Source organism: Engraulis encrasicolus, chromosome 12, assembly GCF_034702125.1.
Source record: "Engraulis encrasicolus isolate BLACKSEA-1 chromosome 12, IST_EnEncr_1.0, whole genome shotgun sequence".
NCBI classification, from domain to species: domain Eukaryota; kingdom Metazoa; phylum Chordata; class Actinopteri; order Clupeiformes; family Engraulidae; genus Engraulis; species Engraulis encrasicolus.
Genome location: NC_085868.1, coordinates 11,248,345 through 11,261,559, shown reverse-complemented (window position 1 = coordinate 11,261,559; position 13,215 = coordinate 11,248,345). Strand labels below are relative to the sequence as shown.

The 13,215-nt window shown below is 46.0% G+C and overlaps 1 protein-coding gene across 3 annotated transcripts; it reads right to left on the bottom strand.

Annotated features, from left to right (window-relative positions):
- Positions 1-6,133: 6,133 nt before the first annotated feature.
- Positions 6,134-13,011, bottom strand: LOC134459307 (zona pellucida sperm-binding protein 3-like). Of its 3 annotated transcripts, none has more exons than XM_063211621.1 (9): positions 12,107-13,011; positions 11,867-11,985; positions 10,773-10,876; positions 10,372-10,549; positions 8,979-9,096; positions 7,842-7,933; positions 7,654-7,745; positions 6,956-7,022; positions 6,134-6,283 (listed from the first exon to the last, which is right to left on the bottom strand). In XM_063211621.1, exons 1-9 carry the CDS (start codon positions 12,980-12,982, stop codon positions 6,163-6,165), a joined length of 1,767 nt encoding a protein of 588 aa, XP_063067691.1. In that variant the 5' UTR covers positions 12,983-13,011; the 3' UTR covers positions 6,134-6,162. The 3 variants fall into 3 exon arrangements, with proteins under 3 accessions (XP_063067691.1, XP_063067689.1, XP_063067690.1); XM_063211619.1 differs by having other exon boundaries at positions 6,921-7,022; positions 12,107-13,010; XM_063211620.1 differs by having other exon boundaries at positions 6,921-7,022; positions 7,654-7,742; positions 12,107-13,009.
- Between the last annotated feature and the right edge of the window lie 204 nt (positions 13,012-13,215).

Genomic DNA, 13,215 nt, shown 5'->3' with positions numbered 1-13,215 from the left:
AACACCCTTTCAACAACATTTTTTTTTTCAATGAGTGCTGTTACATGCAAGGAATATTCCGATTTTAAACGTAATGGCAGTATTGGTTTGAGTCACGTGTTTCAAGAATATCCTAGTTGCAGAGTACTGATCCACACACGTTAACACAATATTCTGGCATTTGTTTTTAAACCAGATGGGCTACTGAGAATATTGTGTTTGAAACCCGAACACCATGCATGTCACTGTGCTTAATGCATCATAAGATGTGTATTTCGATCAGGGGGTGTCTGTGATAATAAGGATGGTCGCAGTCTATCTATTTCCGGTGGAGATTCAATAAAGTTAGATGACAAACTAATCCGATCATTTCTTTTTGAGCATCAACATGCACATATTGTATTATGTTGTTTTCTTGCTTTCATGCTTTCGTTCATTCGGAAACAAATTGTCCGGGGCCATCATTTCCTGAAGCCATTAACATATTTTCGCCTCAATGACGAGAGCGCGCACACGAGAGAGAGAGAGAGAGAGAGAGAGAGAAAGAGAGAGAGAGAGAGAGAGAGAGAAAGAGAGAGAGAGAGAGAAGGGTCTGTCTGGTGATCACTCATAATCTATGTGTTATTAATAGAATAAATCAGGAGAAGTCCAGACTCTCTGAAAACCATTAAGGAGGTTAAGAAGGATTTAATTGTTTCCTGAGTGTCTGGAACTAAGAGCTGCAACGACTGGAGTAATTAAATCACTTCCTCTATTATCAAGCTCTTTTTGTGACTGTGTGTGTGTGTGTGTGTGTGTGTGTGTGTGTGTGTGTGTGTGTGTGTGTGTGTGTGTGTGTGTGTGTGTGTGTGTGTGTGTGTGTGTGTGTGTGTGGACGGGATCTTAATTAAGGGGGGTAATTAGGAGTTCTGACAGGAGTCGTCTCCAGCTTTGACAGGGGGCATTTAGTCACTCGAACCCGACCCCTCCTCCTCCTCCTCCTCCTCCTCCTCCCCATCCTCCTTCTCCCCACCATACTCTTCCTCCTCCTCCTCCTCCTCTTCCTACTCCTCATGTGCCGTCCGTCATTCTTTTGTGATCTGGACGGATGTGACATCATGTGACAAGTTAGAGTAGCAACTAGCAAGCAGCAGCAACAGATGGCATCCAGCGACCGTTGGCAAAGGGAGGAACGAATACTACATTTGTAGTATTTGTAGTTTGCACATTTGTCTAATCAGAATATGTTTTTGCACATTGCCTTTATTATTATTTTTTCTTTGGTTTTTATTTTCCCCCTCCCTGACTTTACCTGTGTTATACAGTATGTGTCTTAAATGCCCATGTGGGCATTATGTGTATTTTTATGTGTATGTGAGCTACTTGACACCTGAATTTCCGTTCGGGGATCAATGAAGTTACTCTACTCTACTATTCTACTACATATATCGCCACTGCAGTTTAAAAAAGCAGTGCGAGTGAGAGTGTTTGTTGCAAGTTCAATTTTCTGTGGAGGTGAGCAGGGGTTCTTCTGATCGGCTCCACTCCATTCCCTCTCGCCGAAATCAGTAGCACAGGCAATAAAAAGTGCCCCTTGATTCCACCCTCCCACCCCACTCCACCGCACTCTTGTCCTCTCTCCCTCTCTCCCTCTCTCCCTCGCTCCCCGCTTGCTTTCTGGAGTTAGAGCCCCAGGATTAGTGAGGGGTGGAGATTTAGGGTTTTAGGGGTGCTTTGGAAGGCAGCACATCAAACGTACAGCCCCCCCCCCCCTGAAATGAAATAAAGGCGAGGAAGTATCGGCGGGCAGGGATACTGACATGGGTGGGGACAAAGTGGGTCTGTTGTCCCGGGGCCCAGGCCGCGGCAGGAGGGCCCAGAATTGGGTTGCCATTACATTGCCATTGAGTCGGGGTGCTTTCAAATGACTTGGTCCCGAATCGAGTCCAGCCAAAGCTGTCAGACAGCGGTCCTGTCGGAGGGTCTCGGGGCCCTTGCCCTCTTAAAGCCCCAAGCTCACTGCCATCGCACCGGCCGCCAGCCCTGAGAGCACTCGGCAAAATTGCAACCGTCTGTCTGAGGGCCATGCAGCCTTGATCTCATATGTCCTTCTCTCTCTCTCTCTCTCTCTCTCTCTCTCTCTCTCTCTCTCTCTCTCTCTCTCTCTCTCTCTCTCTTTCTCCACTCGCCTCCGACCGTCACACTTTGAAGTTTATAGTGCAGGGAAAGACGAAACCCCCTTCTTGCATTATATTGAGCCCCCCCACCCCCAGACCCTCTTCTTAGCATCCCCTTGCATTACCGTGCACATGAGATGGATGAGTGTATTGTTTTTTTTTTTCAGAGGATGGATGCAATAGCCCAGCCTGGATTTCGCTCATATTCTTTTGACTGACACGGGCAAAAGTGTTTCAGACTGATTTTTATTGCACCCATATATTATTCTTCTCAATGGAAAGTTTCGGAGAGAAAACTTCTCAAGTGTGTTCGGTGTGGCTGTTGCATGAGCAGCGGCTGCATAGGGCAGCCATCCGGATGCATTTCAATTGAAAGCATTCAGGCTCATATGTATGTAGCGTATGTGGGAGGAAGGGAGTCGGAGAAGATGCAGGAACACGAAAGGGCAAAGTCACACAAGGGTGGGGGTGAGAGAGGAGGAGGAGGAGGAAGAGGAAGTGGTGAAGGAGGAGGAGGAGGTGGTGGAGGTGGTGGAGTTGGATGAGGAAGAGGAGGGGGATGTGGAGGAGGAGGAGGCGGTGGACGAGGAGGAGGTGGAGGAGGAGGAGGAGGAGGAGGAGGAGGGAGTGTGGGAGGAGGAGGAGGAAGTGGTGGTGGAGTTGGATGAGGAAGAGGAGGGGGATGTGGAGGAGGTGGTGGTGGTGGTGGAGGAGGAGGTAGAGGTGGTGGTGGAGGAGGAGGAGGAGGTGGAGGAGGAAGAGGTGGTGGTGGAGGTGGTGGAGTTGGATGAGGAAGAGGAGGGGGATGTGGAGGAGGAGGAGGCGGTGGACGAGGAGGAGGTGGAGGAGGAGGAAGAGGTGGTGGTGGTGGAGGAGGTGGAGGAGGAGGAGGTGGTGGTGGTGGTGTCGGTGGTGGAGGAGGAGGAGATGGTGGAGGAGGGGGAGGAGGAGGTGGTGGTGGTGGACGAGGAGGAGGAGGAGGAGGAGATGGTGGAGGAGGGGGAGGAAGAGGTGTTGGTGGTGTTGGTGGAGGAGGAGGAGATGGTGGAGGTGGAAAAGGTGCTATTGTTGCGGGTGCAAAGCGAGTCACCACTTTGAATTATACATCACCCCGGCTTGTTTATTGTCTTTCTCGCAGGTGTTATTTCAGCCAGTGAAAACAAAGAGCGAATCGGCCGCTCGGATCTACTCTGGCCTGGCCTTACTCCCACCCAGGGAAGCTGTTGGAGAGGGGCGGACAACGGGACCAGCTGTCCCGGGCCCAGGAAGGAATAGGGCCCATAATTGGGTTGTCATTACATTATTCGGTAGGGTGGCCCTTTTGGATGACTTTGTCCTATGCTCAGCTAAAGCTGAAAGCAGCCCTGCTCATACATAACCCCCAATCCCACCCCACGCCCCCCACCCCTCCACAACCCCCCCTCCTCCATCACCCAACAATTCAAATGGTTTCTTTGCCCCCAACCCCAACCCCTACTCCCACCCCACAAGATAGCAATTCCGATAGCCGCTCTGCATAGAAAATGTATGTATATGGCGGAGGGCCCTCAGTTCCTGGGTTAGCTAAATACCCAGTAAAATGAGCCGTGTTTATTCGAATCTGTTCTCTTTAAGCCAGAGGCAAATAAGCCGTAAAGAGTCAGTTTTCCAGCTCTGAGCCTAACATGGCACGTTTCCCCCACCATCTTCATCTCCATTATGCCAAACAACTAAAACACTGGGCCTTGACCTGACTATTTTGTTTTTCATACTGCTCTCTCCAATTCACTCTGCTCTCCATCTCCAGAGAAAGAAAAAAGGGATGAAGGGAAGTAGGGGAGAAAACGAAAACGAGGCGCAACTCTGGACTGGATTAGGAATTCAACTGGAGTGGCAGCAGGCCCTCTGACACATAGGGGGCAAACGGGTTCGGGCCCAGGGAAAGTGGTGGGGACCCCATGGCATTGTATGTATTATTATTATTATTATTATTTTTAAAGTATTTTTTGGGGCTTTTTGGCCTTTATTTGATAGTATGAGAGGAGACAGGAAACCAATGGGGGAGAGAGATGGGGCAGGGTCGGGAAATGACCCCAGCCAGACTCGAACCGGGGTCCCCGTCGGCATGCAAGCCCAAATGTGGGGTATTATTATTATTTTTAAAGATATTTGTTTGGTCTTTCTGACTTTATTTTCAATGACAGCACAGTGAAGAGGGTGACGGGAAGCAAGTTGGGAGAGAGAGGGAGATGGGGTAGGGCTGGCAAAGGACCCGGGCCGGGAATCGAACCCCGGTCGGCCGCATAGTAGACGAGTGCCCCACCATTGTATGTATTGAGAGGCAGGCCCAGAGCCATACAGAGGGAGAGTCGAGCAATCTCCACTGTGTCCTAGGGCCGACTTCCGCATTAGCAAAATTAGCTGTTTTAGCGTCTCGGAACTGCTTAGCGTTCCGAATGTTAGTGCCTAGAAGTGGGCGTAGCACACAGCAAATACAATGCGATGCAATGCAGGAAATATGACAGACTTGCTATTTGTTGTAAGAACTTCAGATAAACATCACAGATGGTAAAACTGTTGTGATTAGCATTACCGAGACAGTTGATAGTTTACATATTTGTGGTGATTACCCCGCAGTATAGTTCGTTAGTCCTTATTTTTGGCTTTTGATGTGGTGTTTCTATGTTGAGTCTATGGAAAGACAGCCGCTTTAGGCACGACCTCGATCTCGTTGAAAGGCGGGGCTGCAATTTATTTCCTGGTCCTTCATTCGCGTAACTCTCCCTCTGTATGGCTCTGGCCAGGCCCATGCAGATGATTTTGTGCCGGGCCCAGTAGAAGCAGTCGGCGGCCCTGGTGGTCGGTCGCGTAGTAGTCCACTGGTGGTGCGCCATTAAACATGTGTTCTGTGACCCTGTATGGCTGGGCTGGGGCTGGGCTGCTGCGTGCGTGCCCCAAACATTGCCAAGTGGAGGATGAGGAGAGAGAGAGGGGGGGGGGGAGAGAGAGAGAGAGAGAGAGAGAGAGAGAGAGAGAGAGAGAGAGAGAGAGAAGAGAGAGAGAGAGAGAGAGAGAGAGAGAGAGAGAGAGAGAGAGAGAGAGAGAGAGAGAGAGAGAAAAAAGGAGGGCTGCAACCGCTGTGTGCCTGCCCCAAGCATTGCCAAGAGGAGGAAGGGAGGAGAAGAGGGGGATTGGGCCAGAGAGAGAGAGAGAGCGAGAGCGAGAGCGAGAGCGAGAGAGAGAGAGAGAGAGCGAGAGCGAGAGCGAGAGCGAGAGAGATGGGGGGGTATGAACCAATGGGCTGCAGCTGGGAGCATCCAGCCTATTAAACAGCGGTGCCACATTCTCCCTGCGAACGAGGCACCGCCGGTGTCGTTTTTATGGCCTCTTTAATTACATCTATTTTTCTTCCCCGGTTCATGTATTGCAAGCTCGTCATGCACTTGATATCAGAGGAGGCGCCCATTTATTATGGCCCGGAGCCACGCTGCTGGCATTAAAATTGCGGTTTTATTTATTCCTAGTTTTTTTTTTTTTAAGACAATCATCCTTTTATAGTTGAGAGAAAAAGCTCTTCATTTACAGTCTTGGAGTTCACGGTCAGTGGAGAAAGAAAAAACTAAAAACATGCTTTAAGGCAGGTGCTGTTCCATATATCCAATCAAGGCTCCCGCCACTGGAAAGCCCCCGTCTAGGTTTTCTGGGCGTCTGCCCGTCCCCAGCTCTCCGCCTCTCTGCTTCCCCAACCACCCACCTTCTAAGATGAATAGATGATCTCTTACACGGCATATACCATTTAGCATGAAGTTCATCCAACCATGTGGCTGTAATAGCCATGTCGAACCCCATTACATTAAAGAAGAAGAAAAAAATGAATCACATAACAGATTCTTTAATGTCCATGGCCTTTAACCATAGCTGAAAACATGAAAACTGCTGAAACAAAGCAAGCAATACTTGTATAAGCAACCGGGGCAGATGGGGGGTGGTAAAAAAAAAGAAGGCAGTGAAGCAGAAGGGGTGATTAAATATTTTTTATTAGGTGTTGTCACTTGATGGGAGTGTTGATTTGTGGAGCCTCCTGTGCAGCATAGAGGCTAGGGTTATTAGGCAGAGCACAGCAAGTGCTGCAATGACGCCACCCAACACTACAACCTCGGCGGATAAATCTGGAAGGAGCACATGCAGGCATGAAGTCATTTTTTTTAAGTTCTGCTATTGCGATAGTGCAAAGCCAACATGAGCAGAAAACACATGAATTGTGTTCCCCCTTCAAATTTTGGCTGATTAAGATGGTCAAAATCTGTTCCCTTGGCACATCCATCTCTCAAAATAATGAGACAGTAAAATGCCAGTAAAAAGGAAAGAGTCAATAAAATGCGTTTGGTTGCTTTTTTTTGTCTCATTTTGCAAGTATACGACCATACATTTGCGATAAATTTGTCAATAGATTTAACTTTACTTTAGCAAAATAGAGATGGACTTTTAAGACCCAGACAACCACATGTTATGTCCCTAATAATCTGGAGAGGCTTCATAGTCCTGTCCATTAAACTAGTTTCTGGTCTATCTAGGATGTACCTCACAACTGAAAGACATATGCAAACATTCAAAGTGCATTTCCAAGACCAAACGTTAAGAAAGCATGTCTGGGTAACAGCCATCAAACTGCAATGTAGATGCATTTTATGAAATCAAATAAAGCAAAAAAACAATCCAATTGAGAGGAACCGTGCATGGAAATCTATCGTTATTTGTAAATGTATCACAAATGATGTGTGAAATCTTTGTATTTACTGATCTTACTCTGCGTTTCTTGAATGTGAGATGATGGTTCTAACCTCTGCCGAGCAGGCGAGTCGTGGATGGAGATGGGACCAACGGCTGCTATTCCTTGAAATGCAAACCCTGTAAGCAAGCAACACAAAGAATGTGTGAGGTTTGGCATTCTAGCACTAGCTATACTTACTGTTCATTAACACATTTTAAATGCTGTAACAGGATTCGCAAAGCTCCAGTTATCTGCTGAAAATATAGGTGGATGTTTATATTTCCTTGTATGCTCCTCACAGACAGAATACCTTTCCCAGGTACGTTGTAGCTTGAAATACAGAGCATACAAAAACCGAGATATACACGTATTTGACTTTCTATAAAATATGAGATTGTGAATTAGTGTAACAGCTGTTGTGACTGTGCTTGAAGATGAGGTGGAGGATGAAAGCCAACATTTTGTGAATATAGTATTTTGACGCAACCTGTGTGTGTGTGTGTTTTTTTTTTTTTTTTTTTTTTTTTTTTTTAAACACCAGAATTGGAGACTACCACCACAAATCTGGGGACGTCTGGGGCCTATACGGCAAAGCTGGTTCAGGAGTCGCCTAAACCAGGTGAAGTTGAGAGGTAAACTCAAATCATCTAATATTAGAGCCTGGAGTCCTCATTTTAACTCTTGTTTACTCCTGAACCAGCCTTGTAGAAGTATAGACCTCTGGTCCCCCTATTGGAAAAACATAACATGAGCACCACGTTGCCATACCGTCATAGCCGACGCTTCTGCCTTTTCTCCTACTACAGCTGGATTCACAGCAGCCACACACCTCGTTCATGCCATCAACAGACACCCACCTGCTGGCAGGAGGTGAGAGAGCAATTACAGCATGACACAGCATATACAGTACATCTCAGGAAATGAATAGTAAAGTTACAGGATAATGATTGACATGCCTGCTTCTCCCACTCTGATACGAGCAGCTTTTGTGAAGGGCGTCGATTGGTGCCGAGGCGAAGGTTGCTTTGAGTTGGCAGGTAATGTAGACCTAGGGTCAGAGACACCATTGTTTAGTACAAAGTTGCAGAGGTAGCATTAGCTTTTTGGAACACAACTCTTACACCCGTCATATTGACATTGATTACTGTAGAATCAGATAATCAGATGAAGGGAGGCCATGGCTCGCTATCCATGGGAACCTGGGGCCTCATTTATCATCAGTTCGTAGAATGTCTTCTAAATTGTGTCTTACGAGTGAAATTTAGAATGTTCGCAAGTACAGAAAAATCGGGATTTATCAAACGTGCGTTGGCTGCTCCTACGCACACCTCTGCATGATAAATCCCACACCTTCCAAATCACTGTGCACGCGCGCATTCTGGGTAATTTGCATCCCGAAACGCCTCCAAGTAGCCATATATGGCATTAAAATATATTCAAATGCCATGTTAATTCGAAGGCGCCACCCTGTTTGGACACACATGAACACACGCGGACACACGCGCCAGTCGAAGCACTGGCGCGAAGTGCGGAGATAGAAACATTTCCGCGGCAGAAGTGGAGGTGCTTTCGACAGGAGGAGGACAGTGTTTCAAAATAAGTAAAAGAAGGAGACACACCTGGACGAAAACACTGTAAACTAGCACACTGCCATACTCCATCGTCATTCAAAGCAAACTGCACCTTGCACGGTCAATATTATTTGCAATTTCATGTTTCTTCCACTCGCACGCATGGTCTGAGGTGTGCGTAGATGTAGGCACATTTCTACGTTCAAGTACATGGTCATGAATCCCACTCTTTGCTCAGGAATGATCGCACGCTTTACGCACAGATCTGTGCCTAAGAACGCTTGATAAATGAGGCCCCTGGATTCAACTTCGGCCTGGGTCAGATCCCAGTCCTACCCCAGTCCATCACTTCCTGTCCAGCTCTGACTGTCCAATCACACAATAAGGGCAAATAAATCCTAAAATACATCATTTCAGTCTATGGCAAATGTACAGATAACATGTGCAAATCACTCCTTTTCATTTGCACACCAGTCAAGCCAGTGATTCACCATATTACTAGTCACCGTGAAGCCAACTTACCAAACTCACATCCTGCTGGTGAAACTTGAAGGTTCCAAGCTGGAATCGCACCTTGTCATCCTGAACCCGCGGCATGAACTGAGAATTAGATCCTGAGTGCCATGACTCCGTAAAGCATCTAAAAACAGTGATAGTGGCGCAATGAGCATTTAGGCCTGTTCACAGCAGTCCCCACAGCATAGTGGAGCACTTATAAATTGAACAGTTTCTGGTGCCGTTTCCACGTAGCAGGATATTTTTTTAGCAGGATATTTTTTTCTCCTGTTTAGGTGTAAACGCAACATGTGGATAAAAATAAATCCTCCATTGTAACAAATGTGTTTTCAGCATTTTTTTCTCCTGCTTTTTATACCTGGGGCCTCATTTATCATCAGTTCGTAGAATGTCTTCTAAATTGTGTCTTACGAGTGAAATTTAGAATGTTCGCAAGTACAGAAAAATCGGGATTTATCAAACGTGCGTTGGCTGCTCCTACGCACACGTCTGCATGATAAATCCCACACCTTCCAAATCACTGTGCACGCACACATTCGGGGTCATTTGCATCCCGAAACGCCTCCAAGTAACCATATATGGTATTAAAATATATTCAAATGCCATGTTAATTCGAAAGCGCCACCCTGTTTGGACACACATGAACACACATGGACACACGCACCAGTCGAAGCGCTGGCGGGAAGTGAGAGAAGAAAGAGACACACATGGACGAAAACACTGTAAAATAGCACACGGTCATACTCCATTGTCATTCAAAGCAAACTGTACCTTGCACGGTCAATATTATTTGCAATTTCGTGTTTCTTCCACTCGCACGCATGGTCTGAGGTGTGCGTAGATTTAGGCACATTTCTACGTTCAAGTACATGTTCATAAATCATACACTTCGCTCAGGAATGATCGCACGCACGCTGTGCCTAAGAACGCTTGATAAATGAGGCCCTTGGATTTTAAATATCTGCTACGTGGAAACGGAAGGCCAAAACCAATGCAAAACCAATGCAACCAGGAGAAAAAAATATCCACATATAAAAATATCCAGCTACTTAGAAACAGCACCTCTCTTGCCCCTGACTGTACACTGGTGAAGCCCTGTATAGTGCGGTAAGTTGGAGCATTCTAGCACCCCGTATTCAACAATAGATTTTAAGCGATCGCCTCTGACCAATGAGAGTACATTATAATATCATATGTACTCCCGTTGACTCGGACAGCACTTGAAACATAATCACAAGTGACATCAGACAACTTTGGAATGGACAGTGGAATCATGGAATGTTGGCAGAGCACAGCCAAGGTGAAGGAACCGGCGTGTTGGAGAGCTCTAAAAGTCTTTTTTTTGTCATTGATAATTGTAATATTTTTATATAGTTGGAGCCATGCTGCTCATACAGACCCATGGTTGTCTATGAAGGTGTATCTGGGTAATGTGTCGACATCAGGGTCGCTGGAGGCCACACAGTTGTCCACAAAGACGCGCAGAGGCTCGTGGTGGCCCTGCTGCACAGAGCCTTCCACATTCACCATGTCACCCAGGACGTAGGTGCTGGAGGTCCTCTCGCTCTGCCAATCATCTGCAAACATCATTAAGAAGACAATTAAGACTGATTGCATTCTAATTGGCTTGATTCCTAGTGCTTAATAACAAGCAATTTGTGTGTATTAGTTTTTTATGCCAGTAATTAATGGTAATGGAATGGTACTGTAGGTCTGTATTCAGACAGGACAGAAAGCCAACGAAATGGCTAAATGAGGTTTGAAGTAGAGCGAGGAACAGATCACACTTCATAATCGTACCAGACATGAGCTGTAGAGAGAAGATAAGGCTTTCGTCTTTGTCTTTGGTGGTGGCGTACGGCATCCACGTGGGCTTCAGAGCACTGCTGCTCACATTGAACCTCCTGCAGGTACAACAGATACACATTGTCTATTGTGTGTTTTTTTAACCATCAGACGTACTGTAAATGGCGCAGAACAATTTCCGAAAAGGGCAATAAATGATCCATCCATCCATCCATCCATCTCCATCTATCCATCCTAAAGACTACTTGGAGGTGCATGTGGGTCAAAGACGTGCAAAATGGCATTGTCATTCAGTGTAACGGATGCCTTCTGCTGACTGTAACTGTAAAAAACATGTCTGTTTTTATTTATTTATTGTTACAGGGAATTCATGAAAGCCTCGGCTGTCATCCATTCACTTAAAACAATTTAAAAATCATGTTTTTTGCAGTTACAGTCGGCGGAAGGTGTCCGTAACACTGAATGACAAAGACGTCTTTGACCCATGTTCAAACAGATTTCACTCTGGATTACTTCTCTAATTTATTCAATGCCAGCCATTTTTGAATCACACAACTCAATACTGCCAGAGCATTTATCATTATTTTTCTTGTGTTTTCAAGAACCTCAGAAAATGTATTTCTATGCCTAGGTCAACACAACAACATAACAAAACTGAGTTGACACACTTATGCATGATTGGTACTGAAAGTTGGGATCTGAAATGGCATGCTCAAGCGCCATTGGCACAAAGTGAGTTAAATGGAAATGCTCATTAACCAAATGCATTAACCTTTAATGTTCGGGCAGTGAAAGTTCTATAGAATTCTGGGTGTCATTCAATACAATATGGAATTGTAGAATCTTGCATTGTTATAGAACGCATTCTTTTTATACAATGCTCAAAAACCCACACTCTTAAACAAAACTGTGTAGCATGCATGGACCCAATGTAGCCTATAACAAGGACCCAACAGGCAGTTACCAGTAAATGAATTTCCTTTTGAGATGACTGGAGAACCTTTGCTGGTGGCCTACTCCAGAAGGGCTAAGAGATGAAAGTATTCAATTTCCCATAGATATTTATCCATACACATTGCCATTCTCACCGTGGATAGACACACTCCACAGCCACCTTGGCTTCGTTGGTTCTGACTATTGGAGTGTCAGGAAGTGGATTTGGATTATAGACCAGAGTGAACATGTAAATGAGTTTATCCAACGTGACCTGTAAATAGACAGTAATTTGACCTCAGCGTTATTAAATCAAACTGTAATTTAGCACACAACATTGTGTTACTTAAAATACAATACCATTTTCTTTAATGTTTGGATTGGAAAAACCTTACTTTAATTTCACTGCTACATCCGTGGAGCTCAGACTGGAAGACCAGCACATGTGACTCATCGTCATAGGCTACTGGCTGGCAACCACCCATGGTCAGGTCGGCTGGATTGATCAACTGCCCGATCCCAAAGAGGTCCTGGTTAACCTCGACATGAACGAATGACTCCTTACACTCCACTGAAACCGTTTGGGCAGGCTCGGGTGTCGTGAACTCGAGTTCTGTGGGCTTGGGCGATTCCACAGTCGCCGGCTTCCACGTTGGCTCATTAGACGGAGCGTTGAAGTGACTTCCCAGCGACTGAAATTTCTTAGTTGGTTTGATCATCTCTCTCTTCACTGAGCCCTGTAAATGCTCCTTGGCTAGCCCTATGGGCCTAGAATGTTCCCACGGTTTACCCATTTTGAATTCTTCTCCAGAAGGCCCTTGTGCTAATGTTTGTTGCCTCTTTGGTTCCAAAGCTTTCTTTGGGTCCTGAATGGTTCTTGTTGGTTCCAAAGCTTTCTTTGGGTCCTGAATGGTTCTTGTTGGTTCCAAAGCTTTCTTTGGGTCCTGAATGGTTCTTGTTGGTTCCGGCTGGACCAGACGTGGCTGGTATCCTCTGGGGTGAAATGATGCAGGCTCTGCAGGCTGCAACAGCGTCTGATCTTGATCCAGGTGGTTGTGCAGGATGGCCAGTTCAGGCGTAACTGAAGAAGAGACATTCTGAGCCGGCCTGCCCAGATCCACCTGATTAGTCTCCAGGAAGTCAGATAATGTTTTAGGCTTATTATGGGGTCCTCGTAAAAGCAGTGGCATGTTACTCCACTGCTGTGCGTTGCAGAATAATATAAGAGAAACAACCATCATACATGCAGGGGTGAAGGACTGCGTAGCCATGATTGATTTTTAGGGAGAAAAAAAACCCAGAAGGTTCACGTGTTAGAGGCCTCTCTCTTGTAACTTCCCAATCCTTGTCACTAATTGGTCCAAATCACCTTAATCCCCTCCCATGCAACCATGAGGTCCAATTAAGATGCACCTGTGTTAATTCAAGCCAACAGACTTTTTATGTTCTAGCCAGAAGAGATTCCTTTCCTTTAGAGTTGAGTTGTTTTTGTGGGGACAGAAGA